This window comes from Stomoxys calcitrans, chromosome 1, assembly GCF_963082655.1.
Source record: "Stomoxys calcitrans chromosome 1, idStoCalc2.1, whole genome shotgun sequence".
Taxonomy (NCBI): Eukaryota; Metazoa; Arthropoda; class Insecta; order Diptera; family Muscidae; genus Stomoxys; species Stomoxys calcitrans.
Window position 1 is genome coordinate 132,566,951 of NC_081552.1, and position 18,047 is coordinate 132,584,997.

General features: G+C 38.0%; 1 protein-coding gene across 3 annotated transcripts in view; it reads left to right on the forward strand.

Moving 5' to 3' along the window:
• LOC106094538 (uncharacterized) overlaps positions 1-18,047 on the forward strand; it is a 153,981-nt gene that overhangs the window by 98,640 nt on the left and 37,294 nt on the right. Inside the window, exon 6 of one of the 3 annotated variants that reach the window (XM_059370885.1) lies at positions 6,963-7,020. The exons of the other annotated variants lie outside the window; for them this stretch is intronic. Within the exon in view, the coding sequence (XP_059226868.1) occupies positions 6,963-6,983 (21 nt within the window). The 3' untranslated portion in view covers positions 6,984-7,020. Of the gene's footprint in view, positions 1-6,962; positions 7,021-18,047 lie in introns of those variants that run through there. 3 annotated transcript variants of the gene reach the window in all.

Sequence of the window (18,047 nt, forward strand, 5' to 3'; positions counted from 1 at the left end):
TCTAACATTTTGATATACTAGAGATATGTGATCAGCAGCAAATGATAAATTCAGTTTTTTGGCATAATTTCAGAGTTAGAATTAGTTGGGAGGCAAACAACATCAGATCGAGGCGTATCCTTAAATATATATTCTCGGATAAATGCCTTAGCGGGCCAAAAATCAGGTTTTATAACGACTTCAAAAATGTCTTCTGAAACAATGATTCGGAAAGAAGCTTTGCTACGCCTTTCGTGGTACTTAAATTTGTAAACACTCAATTCGATATCAATGTCAATCTTTGATTTTGTATAAAATAACATGTCATCAGTGGAAGTTTCAGCAGCGAATTTCGCTGCAAAAATCGCTTTCGTATTCGGGGCAACTTTTAGTGGTTTAGGAGTCGAAGTCCTTTGTCTTCTCTTATATTATCGGCAGTTCTTGCAGAAAGTTCGACGCACTTTGCGTGATAAGTCGTAAAACATAACCAGCAAGATACCATAGATTCTTCGATTTTTCCAATTGGACATTTCAATTTTGCACAGATCATGTTGAGATACACTTTTATTTCAATAAATGTTAAAAAAGTGAAGTATATTCTTAGGGATATATAGTAAATTTAGTCGCAATTATTTTGGGTCGCAATAAATGTTTGCTGAAAAGCTCTACTCATTAAAATTACAACAAGGAAACTCTCTATTTATTTGTGAGAAGATTACAGCAGTTTCACTAGACACTCTTTTATTGGTGTTATTGTTTTGTTTGTAGTCTTCTTTTTCAACTTTGCAAAAACTTTATATACACTTTTGTTTTTGATTTGTTATGTCTTCTAATGCACTTTTCAATATATTCAACGCAAGAAATGTGTCACCAGATCAAATCAAAATGGTGTTTTTATTTTTATTCGTAGTGATCACAACTGAAACTATGAAAAAATGCGTTTTAATGCGAGCTTTAAAAGAACACGTCCACTCTCAATGACAGGTTAAAACTTTTCCTTTTCCACTTAGGAGATTTTAAAATCTTTGGAATTACAAAGGGAAAGCCACATCAGGGACGAGGACCCCTTTGCCAAAAAGTCCCACATCAGTATCCAGTAATTTTCCTTAAAATGATTTTGCCAAGAGCCTAAGGAAGATTTGTATTGTATCGAAGTGATTTTGGTTAGAATTATGCTTTAATATCCACTGAAGTGCTAAAGTGTATTGTTGAAGCCAAATGAAAATCACCGTTCTTCTGTATCACCGCAGCCGAATCGCGAAATTTCTTCATTGGCCACCTAATGTTAAATTATAATTCATTTGGCGATTGAATCATATTAAGACGATTGTGACATAATCCACATTGAATTTATAGAAAAAACATCAGAAAGTTCCAGAAAATTTATTACAAATCAAGACATTGTAGAAGATATTCTAAGACTCGAAAATTCCCAGGAAATATCGTAATATTAAGTACAGATTTTATTTTTTGTAAAAATTTTTAAAAATTTTTTTTTATTCACTTTAATGGAAACACCCACATTTTTCATTCATAATAAGGTAAACGAATTTTACCAGCGCACAGTGGGCCAAATGGCAAAAAAATTGGAAATAAGTCTACAACTTTTTATCTGTTGATTTTAGCCATACAAAATGTTCTAGACATTTGTAGAGGAGGACATAGGCTTTCAGAAAAGTGCTGTTGTTGGTCCATATCTTTAATACAGGGTGAGCTACAGGGTGTCAAAGTTGACCACTTTTGACTTCTCCAAGCTTCTGGGGGCCATAACTTTTGATCTACTCAACCGATTTACATGATTTAGGACTCTAGAGAAAGAGCTTGACAAGATCTAAAAAACTTATGCATAAAGTACCATGCCATCGTGTACTGTTAAGGAGTTATGAATTGTTTAATTTTAAAATATGAAAATTTGGCCTTGGTTTTTTTCAGTGTTTTTTAAATAACTCCGTCAATTTTAAAGCTATAAACTTCATACTTCACACAAATTATGCCAGCATATGTGTGCATAAAATACAAAAGGAATCACGTGAATATCTTTGGCGGTTTAAAAATGGCATCGTTTTCAATATGAAAAATATTTTTTTTGTCAAAAAATTGCAAAATTTTTCAAAAAAGATACTCCCATTTCCTTTAAGTTTTCGCAAACTTTGGCCGTCAAAGCATTATCATTTCTTTCCATTTTCACAAAGTCGAGGTATTAAGAAAAGTTTTAAGTGCTAATTTGGCTAATTTCGATATCAAACAACACCGTTATCTTAAGACCAAAATGGCCAATTTTTTTACTAAACTTCAAAAGTTTCTCACTGGAAAAAAAGTTCCACGGGGATTTTTTCGCTTTTTTTGAACTTAAATGAAAGCTTAAAATGTTCCCAACATTTTAAGGTATGTCTCGCCATATCCTAGCCATAAATGAGATCGTAGCGATCAAAATACTGAAAAAAGTCAATTTTCAAGTAGTGCTATATTCATTGCTAAAAAACAAGTATTACGTCACATTTTATTGCAAAGATGTTAAATAAACTTTTATTTGGTAACACTTCTTCTACAAAACACAAAAAGAATCATGGAAATATCTCTATTCTATTCCATTTTATGGAACCGGCAATAAAAAAGTCAATTTTTCAAAAAAGTCGAATTTCCCAAATTTTGTTTTTGTTGTCCTAATTGCACATGACACACTATAGCCATATTTACGCAACATACCTTATCGTAAAGGAAATTTTCATACCTTTCCAACAATGTATAAAACATTTCTCAACTCGGATTCTATCTACTCTAAAATTCATTTACACTTCATTAAACTCTATATAAAAATGTCTATTTGTGAAATGGAACCTTATATGGGGCCTACACTAAAACATTGATAGATTTGCCCAGGGTTTACAATACAAATGTGTTAGAATAAAAAAAGGTCTCCTGCCAAAGTTTAAAAAAATTGGAATAAAAATATGTGTTTTAGAGCGAAAACACTTCGCATCGGCGTGCGTTTATATGTATATTAGCTACTCCCAAAATAAAAAAGCATTTTAGTTTTGTATTATTTGATTTTATTCTCTACCAAATAATCTAAGGTATCAAAATTTAAAAGCTCTTTAATTTGAATGGCATCGGGATCGTCCTTATCTATATCGTCACATATTTTTGGTAGCCATTTAGTTCTGATGCTGTATAGTACCGGATCAGACGATAACAATAAATATTGAAGTAAATCATAATTTTGGTTAAATTTGGTGCTCTTTCGGGTATTGAAAAGCCGGAACTGTTTAACATCTCTATTACGGGATTCCTGAGCTTCTTCTGTAAGTTCTCCTAACGGAAGTATGTTGTATTCCACAATTTCCTTGCCATGATGTAAGACTTTATGTACTGTCGGTGTTAAAGCTTTCCACGAATATAAATCAGATAAAATGTTTTTTGTGTCATTACTATAAGCTTCAAATTTGGTTGAATTTATCATCTTTTTGCTATTGATTACAGCCAAAATCACTTTGAATCGTCTTAGCAAGTGTTCATCAAGACCGGTTATTTTAGATGTCGATACGGGGTCCTCAAAAAACCGCCTTGCCGAGTTGCCATCATTTGTGCTTCCGTATCCGTAAAGAGGTTTATCTATTATAAGTCCCTTTTGTTTAAACTCCAACTGGATTCGATTCTTCTCTTCCTGCCTCATTTTGTGAAGATCTTGGTTGTTTCTAGCAGAGACATCGCGGTTTCCAGGGCTAGTCCGATATTTAAGGTCATACGATAAATGCAAACAATACTCCATGAATCGAATTCTACAGTGCAGGGGCGAAATACCGAAATTGAGCGCATTTTCGTTTACTAAATTTTCATCAGACTTGTCCTCGAATTGCCCATTCTTCTTGCCACAAATATTGCATCTCCAATTGGACATAACGCCAGTTAATGCGTTTGCCACCTTTCCATCGATCATAGTGAGTTGTAGTTGAAACGAAACTTTTATATTTCTTCCCAATTGGTTTATAACAATCATGGGTAATGCAGCAATTTCTTCCTTTATTTCGTTCACCAAAGATCGTGTTGTGTTCCGGTCTTCCTTTGTATACTCAAACCGAATTGGGCGACATAAATATTTTGACCCAGGTGTTCTATTTATCCATATATCTTGAAATGCATTTTCTTTCGATGATGAAGATTGGTCCTTGTACAATCTCATTCTCAATGGTACTAATGATGCCATGAAAATTGATGCGAAGTTGGTATCTATTTCTGTTTGTTGCTTATATTCGGAAAATCCAGATGATCCATCACAACCCCATTTGCTGATCAAAACCACTTCGGAATTATTACATGTGTTCAACTGTTCTTCAGTAAAATTAGAAATAATTCTAACAGCTGTATTTTCAACAAGATCAGCAAGTTTCACTCTTGCTTTTAATTCGTCCACGTATATATTTGATGGCACCATTTTCGTCCTGGTGTTGTACAATTTATGTTTTGAGGGTAAACAACCCCATCCTTTTTCACGAAGAGCCTTCCTCATTGTTGAGTATTTGTTTCTTGAGAGGCCTAGGTTCAAAATCAGGGCCAGTGCATCTTCCTCCGTGAATTCTGTAGTCGATTTTGGAGTTGGAATACTTTCTACCATTCTCTTTACCCTTTTCGGAGATGCTAATGGTAAAACATCGACAATTCGTCCAACATTTTTTGGTTGTGTTTTTAACAATGCTGTTTTGAACGTATCTTTTATTAAATTTGGCGGATGTGCCGCCAATAGTTCCTCTTGTTTTTTCTTTTTGGTTTTCTCCGTAACTTCGTCGTATGCTTTGCTAGGCCGGCCGGGAATCAGCGGTTTAATTTCAATAAGTAGATCCGATTTCAGCCACTTCTCATACATTTTGAAAAACTTGATTTTTGCGAATGAACATTCTGGCAACCTTCTCTCAAATGATTTGTAGAATTTTTCAAGTTTGTCTAAAGCGTCTTTATTTAGCCTTATTCCATATATGTGGTCCAAAGTGTAAACAAGTTCCTTAAATGACTCCGTGTATGATTTGGAATCATTTTTGATGTCCCATACAATTTTCGAAAGAGTGGAATACTTCAGTATGACTTCCATAACTTATAAATGTCCTTTACGCCTCTACAAAATATAATGAAGAAAATTTGGATTTTGTTCAAATATTTATGCAATATATTCACAATTAATGACCCATTTCAGGTATCAGACGCAATCGTAAAAAGGGGTCCAAAGTGCCTCTTTTTACTTACTCTTCTATAATTATTTACCTGGACTCGAATTTGGTTAAAAAAAATGACAATGAATTTTTTATGGGTAGGTTTTTTCACATTCATTGATACGGTGGATTTCCTGGGAATTCGACATAGCGAAACAGGTAACATTTGTCTGCATCAAATCTTAACACAAATATATATATATATGCAGGTATATTTCTAGGTTACTTTTTATTCAAAAATCATCAGCTTACATTAAAAATAGATGTAGGTACTATACAAACGCACGCCGATGCGAAGTGTTTTCGCTCTAAAACACATATTTTTATTCCAATTTTTTTAAACTTTGGCAGGAGACCTTTTTTTATTCTAACACATTTGTATTGTAAACCCTGGGCAAATCTATCAATGTTTTAGTGTAGGCCCCATATAAGGTTCCATTTCACAAATAGACATTTTTATATAGAGTTTAATGAAGTGTAAATGAATTTTAGAGTAGATAGAATCCGAGTTGAGAAATGTTTTATACATTGTTGGAAAGGTATGAAAATTTCCTTTACGATAAGGTATGTTGCGTAAATATGGCTATAGTGTGTCATGTGCAATTAGGACAACAAAAACAAAATTTGGGAAATTCGACTTTTTTGAAAAATTGACTTTTTTATTGCCGGTTCCATAAAATGGAATAGAATAGAGATATTTCCATGATTCTTTTTGTGTTTTGTAGAAGAAGTGTTACCAAATAAAAGTTTATTTAACATCTTTGCAATAAAATGTGACGTAATACTTGTTTTTTAGCAATGAATATAGCACTACTTGAAAATTGACTTTTTTCAGTATTTTGATCGCTACGATCTCATTTATGGCTAGGATATGGCGAGACATACCTTAAAATGTTGGGAACATTTTAAGCTTTCATTTAAGTTCAAAAAAAGCGAAAAAATCCCCGTGGAACTTTTTTTCCAGTGAGAAACTTTTGAAGTTTAGTAAAAAAATTGGCCATTTTGGTCTTAAGATAACGGTGTTGTTTGATATCGAAATTAGCCAAATTAGCACTTAAAACTTTTCTTAATACCTCGACTTTGTGAAAATGGAAAGAAATGATAATGCTTTGACGGCCAAAGTTTGCGAAAACTTAAAGGAAATGGGAGTATCTTTTTTGAAAAATTTTGCAATTTTTTGACAAAAAAAATATTTTTCATATTGAAAACGATGCCATTTTTAAACCGCCAAAGATATTCACGTGATTCCTTTTGTATTTTATGCACACATATGCTGGCATAATTTGTGTGAAGTATGAAGTTTATAGCTTTAAAATTGACGGAGTTATTTAAAAAACACTGAAAAAAACCAAGGCCAAATTTTCATATTTTAAAATTAAACAATTCATAACTCCTTAACAGTACACGATGGCATGGTACTTTATGCATAAGTTTTTTAGATCTTGTCAAGCTCTTTCTCTAGAGTCCTAAATCATGTAAATCGGTTGAGTAGATCAAAAGTTATGGCCCCCAGAAGCTTGGAGAAGTCAAAAGTGGTCAACTTTGACACCCTGTAGCTCACCCTGTATTAAAGATATGGACCAACAACAGCACTTTTCTGAAAGCCTATGTCCTCCTCTACAAATGTCTAGAACATTTTGTATGGCTAAAATCAACAGATAAAAAGTTGTAGACTTATTTCCAATTTTTTTGCCATTTGGCCCACTGTGCAGCGTAACATAGTAGTATGCAAAGTTAAAGCATATAAGGCACCAACAATTTTATTCCCTTCATCACTTCCAGCTCATAGCACTAGCAGTATGAAGAGGCCTCATCATTCAGCGTCCGCCGTGTGTTTTGGGTGAGTAAACTCTTTCTTGGTCTCTTAAATTGCCTTGCAAATTTAATTGCATATTTTTTTCATCATTGTCTTTTTTTAATTGTCTTGAGTTTGGTTTGTTCACTGCAATGAACATCAATCAGTAATCGATGAGGAAGCTGTTTGCCTATGCTCTTCCACTTAACTACGCTTATTTTTTTTTTTTTTTTGTTTGTAGGTTTTGTATACATCTTTGATCTTGGTATTAAATGAATGATTCCTATTGCGAGACAAACCCAAAGGTAAACTTGGGTGTTCCATTCCTTCTTTCATAAATGTGCGGGAATTTAGTTTAAGCTTTTTTTCGCCACACTAAAATCATGGTAGGGAGGGTGCAGAAGCGAAACACTGAGCACATCAGGAGTGGTTAGGTCTTTGTGCCAGGACGTCGGTCGATATTTCTTTTAGTTATTATTTAAATTGATAGACCGGGGATAGTCTCTATCAGTCTTTAGTCCATCGTTCCTCGTTTTAGGGAGTCTATATAAATTTAATAATGTTATGTACGTCAATTGTGTTGTCCACTTAGTATCAATAGACCATATTTGTTTCAACCATCGACTGCATTTTTTTTTTCGCTAAAAGCCTAACGATTGTTTTCCCCACATCCATAATGTAAGAAAACTTTTGAAATTGTTTTTAACATTTGAATTTTGTTTTTCCTGTTACGATTTAGCTGCTTTCTCAGTATTAGTTATAGTTAACTTATTTACCAATTTTGAACGTGACTCTGTTAATCCAAAATGGTAGACCAAACACCACCCTCTAGTACTTCGGCCACAGAGGCTGCAGCAATTGCAGATCCTCAATTTTTTGTCCGCTTGTGGACATTCGTTTCACCGTATATGTCTAGAACAGCATCTGTCAGAAACTCCAGCTTATCCAAACTGCAGGGAACCATGTAATTTAGCCGACATTAAGCAGGATATTTCTAGAAATACGAATAGGAATCAGGGTCGTGGTAGGTAAAGGGGTGCGATGGCTGCTTACAAAACCCTTAATTGTTTTCAATACCACTCGCCTAAGTTGGTTCATGTCTGGTATTATGTCTCCACCTAAGTACCGGTATCTGTTGTACGCGAAAGCCGGGCAATGACAAAGGAAATGTTCCAACGTCTCATCATCTTCCCCGCATGCCCTACACATGCTATCACTTGCCGCACCGATTTTACATGAGTGAGCTCGTAGTCCTATGTGTCTCGTTATGATACCAATAGCTATACTGACCTTCATCTTGCTTCCTTTCAGTAATAGCCTCGTCTTCTCACAATCTGGATCCCATAGGATTTTCTCCGTCCTACCGACCGTTTCGCTGTTCCACAGTGTTGCATGCGCATTCGTCGCCCACTCCCTTAACTCGGACTGCGTCGACCCGAAAGGCTTCGGGTTAACCAAGTTTATTGACGGCAGTCCTCTGGCCTTTACCACAAAATCGTCTGCCCTTTCATTTCCCCTTACTCCGTTGTAGCCCGGCACCCCAATGATGCGGATTTTGCCATCCTCAGAGAAAGCATTAATCTCCTTCTTACACTTTCACTGTTCGTGACCTTACCGTCCATTATTGAGCTTATGGCAATTTTACTGTCCGTAAATATGTTCACAATCGACGTCCTCGCGTTAGCACCACACCACTTCACGCATTCACTGATCGCCCGGATCTCCGCCTGCAGGACCGTATTATGATCAGGCAGTCTAAAACACATCTCTGTTCCTGGGTTCTCAATGTAAACTCCCAGGCCCACTCTATCCTTTAGCTTTGATCTATCCGTGTAACATGATCTTCCAGATGGCAATACTAGGGTTCCGTCAATCCAAGACTGTGCCGATGGCAGCAGTGCCTCGCACTCGACTTCAAGGTTCATCTCAGGTATCCGATCGGAAACCTCTTCCCTTCCTATGACTGGGAACTTAAGGCCTGAAATAAAGCACGAACATCTCTTTGTTCCGGTTTTTTCGATAGCGCATCTAAGGAAGTTTGTGCAGATGAGCGAAGGTCTGCTTAATGAAGAGCCTTTCCGTAGAGGTTTAAACCCTCGGTTTCCCCCAAACTTCGGGTAACGAAGTCAAATTTCCCAATTGGATTTGATGATGTTACCACTTGTGTCGTTGGAGAGGATTCATCCAAAGAGTTGGCAGTGGACGCTGTGCAAGCTCCCGATAGGGTAATAAAGTGCTGGAATTGCGACGGCCTAGGCCATAGGTGGGATGATTGCATTGAGGCCAGAACCATATTTTGCTATGGGTGCGGGGCTAAAGACACTTATAGGCACCCGTGTGCCACTTGTTTGGCGAGGAAGTCTCAGAAGCCAAACAACTAGTCAAATCTGAATGCACTCTGGTAGAAGAACCAGATTTGCATTCAGTGAAGAGACATTCCATAACCATGACGGATGAACGGAAAGACTTAGGAGCCAGTATTCCAATTTTGAGATCATCAAAATCTGATGCTTACTCCCGAGACATGGATAGACTTATTTACCCGATAATGCCATACCACAAAAGGTGGCAGAATTATCTGAAATGCCGTAATGCAGTTTTCGGAGATTCGCCTAAAATCTCTCCCAAAGACAGAAAACTTAAACGGTCCACCTCCAGATTACGCAGATATAATAGGATTCGCAGATCTATAGATTTATCGTGTCTTCCATTACTAATAGCCAAACGGACAGGAGATATTACGCTGCTGTAGAATTTTTGAACTTTGCGGAACTGGGCTTGCAAGATACTGGTGCCAATGTTTCTTGTATTGGTTCAGATCTTGCTACCACTGATTTTTCTGATTGTAGGGATTTCAATTACCTTAATACCTTTGTGAAAACCGCCAGCGGAGATCGATTGCGGGTTTTAGGTTATTTGGATGTTGATGTAGGGTTCAAGGATGTAAAGAAGAATATGCGAATTTTAGTCGTGCCGTCTATAAGCCATAGATTAATACCCCGTGTAGATTTTTGGAGACTATTTGATTTGGCCCCTGCTATGTTTGGAAGTATTGGTTGTAACCAATATTGATCCTCTGTAGGTATTACGCCTCATCATACGGTTCTTTCGATGGCGACCGAGAAAAATGATTTGGTTCTCTTTTAAGATTTTCCCTTGACTTGTGATCAGCGGCAACGACTTTTGGCCGTGGTCGACCATTTTCCGAACTTTGAAAATCAAGGCTTGGGAAGGACCAGCCTTATTCAACATACAACATTGATCTTAACTGCTCAAATGCAAATTTCAAATTTTGCTCATTTACATTCCACTAATGAACAGGGGCAAACTTCTCACATATCAATAAGTGCAGTCCGAATCAAGTTTAAGCTCAAAGATAAGGGGCCTTTTTATAACCGAGTCTGGACGGCGTGCCGCAGTGCGACACCACTTTGGAGAGAAGTTTTACATGACATAGTACCTCACCAATGTTGCCAGCATTAGGAGGGGAAAACCACCGCTGAAATTTTTTTCTGATGGTCTCGCCAGGATTCGAACCCAGGCGTCCAGCGTCATAGGCGGACATGCTAACCTCTGCGCTACGGTGGCCTCCGATCTTAACTGCTCTGATCGATGGCATTGGCGCAGTGTTGGTGCAGATAGATGACGCAGGGAACGAACGACCGATAGCCTTTATGTCGATAACGCAATTATAGCGTGGCCGAATGAGAGTGTTTGGCGGCTATAAAGGCTATCAGAAAGTTCAGATGTTATCTGGAACTACAAAAGTTTGAGGTCATTACTGACCACTCTTCATTGGTATGGCTCATGAGACAACCAGAGTTGACAGGCCACCTAGCACGATGAGTCTTTAAACTGCAGTCTTATCAGTTTACGATAAGCCACCGCAAGGGTAAAGATCACATCGTTTCAGATGCCCTGCCTCTGCCATCGAGCTAACTGCACCCGAAATAGATCTAAATTTCACTTGTTTCAATGACGAGGATTATCGGGCTTTAAGGAGGAAAATTTCCAATGCTCCTACGAGTATATTGAACAGAAGTCGGCTTGTTGGAAGTTGTGGGTACCCAAGAATTTTAAGGAAGATGTTATAGCTCGCACTCATGACCTTCCTGTGTCTGCTCACATGTGTCGAAGACCCTTGACTTGATAAGAAGACATTTTTACTGCTCAGGGTTAGTCGACGATGTTGGTGCATACATTCGCTCTTGTGATATTTGTAAGGCTACCAAGGCCCCGAACTATGTTATGAGGCCTGAGATGATTACTCCAGTGGTGACGACTAGACCATTTCAACGGTTATGCGTTGACATGTTAGGTTCCTATACCCGTAGAAAGCAAGGTCATATCGGTTTGTTAATAATCCTCGATCATCTAACGAAGTTCCACTGGCTGTTCCTGTTGAGGAAATTCACCTCGTCTTCTATACAAGACATCCTATAGGGACATATTTTCCATGTTTATGGAGTCCCTGAGGTCCTTGTTAATGACAATGGCTCACAATTCAAGGCCAACAAATTTCAAGCCTTTTTGACCGGTTTCGGTATTTCTCATATGTACACGGCTCTATACTCTCCACAGGCGAATGCATCGGAGAGTGTAAACAGATCCATAATCGCAGAGCCTACATGAAGGACGACCACAGCTCTCCGAAACCCGATACATCAGGCGATCCAGATGTCGCCGTATAGGGCTTGTTGGTCTAGAGATGGTAACGCATGTTAGTTCATACCCTCCCCTTAAGAACTTGAATATGTTAGAGGAACCTGGCGCTCGGATTAATCCCGAAGATGAACTTCAATTGATCAGGAAGAGTCTGGAGGAACACATAGCTAAGGCGTTTTAGACGAACAGATCCCGGTATAATTTAAGGGCGAGACCGATCGAATATGAAGTACTACAAGCCATATTAAGGGGAAACTTTGCGCAGAGCAACAAGGAGAAGAGATTCAACGCTAAACTTGCTCCCCTTTTTATAAAGGCCAGGAGTATATTGGGAAATCAGTCTATCTTCTAGAGGACTTCAATGGCAAGGAAATCGGGACATATCATGCAAAGGACATTCGGCCATAATTCCCCTTAATCCACCTGCATGATATTTGTCGGATTATGTGGTTTGTAAGGTGACCTTTTTTTATTTGGAGTCAGTGCTATGATTTGAATTCTCGTATCTAATGCCTAACGCTCGAATTGGTTTTGGATAAGAACGGCATTACCGACAATTATAACATCTTTCTAGTAGTCGTCGGATTGCTTGCAGACTAATTCGAGTATAGCTATGACAATTGTTTTCCATGTTTTTTTTTTCTTGACAACAGTGACAGCTTAATTTAAAGAGGGAAATAAGAGGTTTGATCTGCAAATCACCTCCGATACAGCTTCCTTTTATCTACCTTCCAAAGAGCTAAGAAGTGCTCCGCTAAATTAAACCAGTTCTGATCTTATTTAAAAGTCTGCACAAGCAGATAATTGGAAGAAACCGCATAGTAGATCGGAAAGTTTTAATTCTTTTTGCATCAAATTGAAGTTTCTTAGAAATGAAAGAAGAAGAAAAATGCATGTGGTATCCCGTGGTATTTTGGCCAGATTTTATTAAATTTTCTCGTAATGGAAAATTTTGTTCCATTTTGCGTAAGGAACAGGGATCTGCACAAACTTGGATTAATTCTAGCCTCCTTCTAGCCAAAAATTAACAATTTCCTTCTGTCGTCTCAGATAATATTTTTTCTGTGTGCCAATCAAGACCATTCTGTTGGATAATGTAAAATCATTCCTCTTAGGAGATTTGAAAATCTGTGGGCTTACACGTGGGATATTTGCATCAGCCACAAGTCCAAGAAAGGCTTTGCCAGTCAGGGAAAGCTACATCAGGGAAGAGGACCCCGCTGCATACCTGCATAAGGCAAAAAAATCCAAAATCAGTATCCAGTAATTTTCTTTAAAATTATTTTGCCAAGGGCCTAAGGAAGATTTGTATTGTATCGAAGTGTCTTTTTGGTTAGAATTATGCTTTAATATCCACTGAAGTGCTAAAGTGTATTGTTGAAGCCAAATGAAAATCACCGTTCTTCTGTATACTACCCAGCATCAATAGCACACGCAGCCGAATCGCGAAATTTCTTCATTGGCCACCTAATGTTAAATTATAATTCATTTGGCGATTGAATCATATTAAGAGGACTGTGACATAATCCACATTGAATTTATAGAAAAAACACCAGAAAGTTCCAGAAAATTTATTACAAATCAAGACATTGTAGAAGATATTCTAAGACTCGAAAATTCCCAGGAAATATCGTAATATTAAGTACAGATTTTATTTTTTGTAAAACATTTTTAATTTTTTATTCACTTTAATGGAAACACCCACATTTTTCATTCATAATAAGGTAAACGAATTTTACCAGCGTAACATAGTAGTATGCAAAGTTAAAGCATATAAGGCACCAACAATTTTATTCCCTTCATCACTTCCAGCTCATAGCACTAGCAGTATGAAGAGGCCTCATCATTCAGCGTCCGCCGTGTGTTTTGGGTGAGTAAACTCTTTCTTGGTCTCTTAAATTGCCTTGCAAATTACTCTTTGAATTGCATTTTTTTTCACGATTGTCTAGAGTTTGGTTTGTTCACTGCAATGAGAATCAATCATGAAATCGATGAGAAAGCTGTTTGCCTATGCTCTTCCACTTAATTACTCTTATTTTTTTCGTGTTGGTATCAGGCCGTAGCATGTTGTCTGCAACTGAAACCTCGACTGGTGGAGCGGCTCCTGCAGGCTCCACTAGCCGACAGACGACTAGTCAGCAGGGGCTTTTGACGAAGGCACCTGGTTCGAGACTAAAGGACAAGGGCGAACCTAGGCCTTCGGTCTTTCCTGTCAATCCAACACGCTCTTTAAGAGGTTGGAATAATAGAAGACGCATCGCTCTCATGTTAATTGAGAGGCTTGGTGCGAATGGGAGAGAGACTCCTTTAATTGGGCTCGGGAATTCGCTGCACAGGCTACCCCAAAGACCACAGACTAGATTCGGATACTCTACCGCAGTCACCCAAAAGGCTGTAGTCACCTGGAGGGCATCCCATGGCTAAAAGAACTAGGGCGAACAACAGTCAGATGTGTCCAAGAACCTTTGCTAATGTCGCTAGGGACAGTTTGGTAATGGCAGTTGTCGACAAGTTGTGCGCTAAAAAAGTTTGGTGAAATCTGGTCAGGTGCAGCACTAGATTTAATCAAGAAAGAAAGTCGACCAATGGCGCAGTGTTGGATACCAAGAATTCCCTCAGATCCTGAAGCTATGCTTGGAAGACTAAGGGAATGTAATCCTAATCTTTCAACCACCGACTGGAAGATTGGTAGATTGGATGAGGCTGATGGTGGCCAGAGGTATGCAGTATTCGTACTAAACTTCGTCTGTCTTGCAGACCTCAACAAGTCTGAAGGGGTTGTATCCTACGGATTCAACAAGCTGAAACTGAAGGTCTATAGAAGTGGTGGGGTTGGGGAAACAGGAGACGACACAGCAGTTGTTGCTGAACACTTGCCTGAGGAACTATCGACCACATCGCTGAAGTCTGGCGGATTGCAGGAGACTGAAAATCCCCCGCCACAATCGGAAGAGGGGATGTCATCAAAATGGGACCCGACAATACCTGTGTGGGTGGGTCACTAAGTTGAACTGGGCTCAAAGTGCGCGTCAACGGGGAAGCACGGAACTCAGAAAGTACTTCGACAGCAGCAGTTGGTGAAGAATCTAACGAAAAATCGTCCACACCGCAAGTGCCCAGTATCCTGAGGAAGAGTGGTTCCACAGCTTTCTCACCTGCCCCTGGATGCGTACGGAAGCTCATCATGACAAGTTCTAAATAATCTTGTGAGGATGAAGTCCTGGAGTCAGAAGACGAGGCTAACACAACAGTGGTGGAAGTTCTAAATCCTGATAAATCTCCACTATTCTAAGGCCGCTTCTGCGGCACTAAAGGTCCTCCTAATGGCAGGGGGATTTGACGTGGTTCTTATCTAGAAACCATTTGTGAGTGGAAGAATGGTTCGTGGACTAAGAATTCCGGAATTTAAACTTCTCAAGGGTATGGGGAATGGGAAACACAGATCCTGTATTCTTGCAAAGGGTAGTCTTAATGTTTTTCTTCTTCCGTCGCTAAGCACTGAAGATTTAGTAGTAGCCAGCCTTGAAATAAACAAGTCTCATTATTGGCTGGCTTCCCCTTTATATGGCGCACGATTCAGAGATGCCGCTTCAAACCTTTGAAGCGCTTGGCGCTTTGCTGGTTGAAGCTGCTTCATTAGCTGCAGCAGTTAGTGAAGAATCTATAGAGAAATCGTCCACACCGCAAGTGCCCAGTATCCTGAGGAAGAGTGGTTCCACAGCTTTTTCACCTGCCCCTGGATGCGTACGGAAACTCATCATGACAAGTTCTAAAGAATCTTGTGAGGATGAAGTCCTGGAGTCAGAAGACGAGGCTAACACAACAGTGGTGGAAGTTCTGAATCCTGTCTATGGTCCGGTTTCTACAGATAGTCTTAATGTTTTCTTCCGACGCTAAGCACTGAAGATTTAGTAGTAGCCAGCCTTGAAATAAACAAGTCTCATTATTGGCTGGCTCCCTATATATGGCACACGATTCAGAGATGCCGCCTTCATGCCTTAAGTTGGTGGTTGAAGCTGCTTCTTTGGGGAAGAAAAGGCTCATTGTAGGAAGTGATGCTAATGCACATCACCAGATATAGGGAAGTTCGAATGTCACCGAAAGGGGTGAACTGCTTATCGAATATATTATAAGTTGCAATCTGGCGATTTGTAATATAGGGGATAAACCGACCTTTATTACCAGGAACAGGCAGGAGGTACTAGATATTACATTTGTATCAGAAAATATAAGTGGAGGAATATGCGACTGGGACGTGTTGGATGACTACAGCTTCTCTGATCATCGTTATTTTAATTTTAGCCTTGGAGAAAATACTGATGTAGTGGTCCCTCGGCTAAACAGAGGAAAACCTGATTTGGATAAATTTCGGCACAAATTCTGCACGTTTAACCCTTCTAGACTAGAAAAGGAAGTGGAAACTATGGAGTATATAGACCTCTGTAATTGCATTCTTTCTTCTGTCAGTTATCAGCTGTTACTTTTAGCTTGCTTTAGAAAAAAAGTGTAAAAAAAGTATATTTGATTAAAGTTCATTCTAAGTTTTATTAAAAATGCATTTACTTTCTTTTAAAAAATCCGCAATTACTTTTTTGGCAATCCAATATATATACACATAGCCCATAACGTCTGCGTTCATCTGACAAACTTTTATGCTTGGTTAAAGAACACAAAATAAAATTATAAATCAAATAAACTCTTTTACATATATTTTTTCTTCACATTCCTAACATTAAAAAACAAAAACAAAATTCTAAGTTTGGTTCAGCACTTTCACTTTAGAGCGATTTAAATATGATAACAATTAAATATTGTATTTGTATTTTTATTATGATAAAACCCATACAAAAGACAGTGCCTTATATAAAGCATGGGTTAGTAAATTGTTTTCATTTAAATAGAACAATAAGTGGTACAAAATATTTAACAATTTAAGCAAAGTTACTGATACAATATTTAAGTAAAAAAAGGTTAAAACATTTTTTTAAAAAAGAAGAAAAAGAAACTTTAAAGAAAATTTAACAATTTAATCAAAGTTACTGATAAAATAAAGTAATAAATAGTTATAAAAAAACAAAAGCAAATAATTAATTAAAATGATTATAAATCCAAGATTTGAAGGTTTGAACGTCGTTCAATACTTATAATTTGAATACTATTGGGAAGATTATTCCAGAGACGTATAGCATTAACAAAGAACTGTTGTTCAGATATACGATATTGATGACGCATTTGTATTACTTGTTTACCTCCTATAGAGTTGGCAAAACGCAATACAGAAGCTAGATATGACGGTTCATTGGTATAAATTATTTTGTGAACCATTAGCAACGAGCGTATCTTAAGGAACCAGTTAAAAGAGACACCATATACTTGTCTGGCAAAGTCAGATTCCCGGTCTCTTCTACGCAAACCAAAAATGTATCTAACGACATCGTTAAAGGCCACGTGCAATTTATTCTCGCAAGAGTATAAAAGTTTCGGCAGAAATTTCCTAGCCAAGAGCATTCTTACTGAAAAAGGGGTATACTGTCGACTCATATATTAGTTTCGTAAAACGCCGTAGGTCCTGCCCACTGTCATACTGACATGATTCTTCCATGAACGTCTATCATCAAACTCCAAACAAAGGTTTCTTGCAGATGAAACAATCTCAATTGGGGCTCCAGCAATTGCCACATCAAGATTGGGCGGCATTATCACCCGATTCCTACCAATTACAAGGCACTTTGACTTTGTTGGATTTAAAAGTAGTCCGTTGGCGTTTGCCCATGTGTTTATCCTATCCAAGTCATTATTAAGTCGAAGTACGCCATCGAACAGCCTCTCCGGCGAGGAGCTCATATACAGCTGTACGTCGTCGGCATACATATGAATACCACAGTTCCTATATAAGGAAAAAAGGAGTGGGCCCAATACAGACCCCTGTGGAACACCTCTTGAGACTGGAAGATAACTAGAACACCGGCTATCAACACATACCGATTGGCTTCTATTCGAAAGATAGGAATATATAGGATCCGTTGTTCTTTCAGAAGATTTAAATAAATGTTTCAGTTTAAGGCAAAGTATATTGGGATCAACGGAATCAAATGCTTTCGAATGATCTAAAAGAACAAGAAAGGTAACTTTATCGCTGTCAATATCACTCCTTACATCTTCAACTACTTTTAAAAGTGCAGTAGTGCAACAGTGCTTTGGCCGGACACCAGATTGAAAATCTGTTAGCAACGAATTATTCGCAATATATTCTGATATTTTCCGGTTGACTAGAGTCTCAAATATCTTAGAAACGTATGAAAGTATTGCTATTAGCCTATATTCCTGGTTATTCTTTGGTATTGGGACTATCCTTTCCCGTTTCAAGACTGTGGATAGCAACTCCTTAGAATAATATTGTTAAAAAG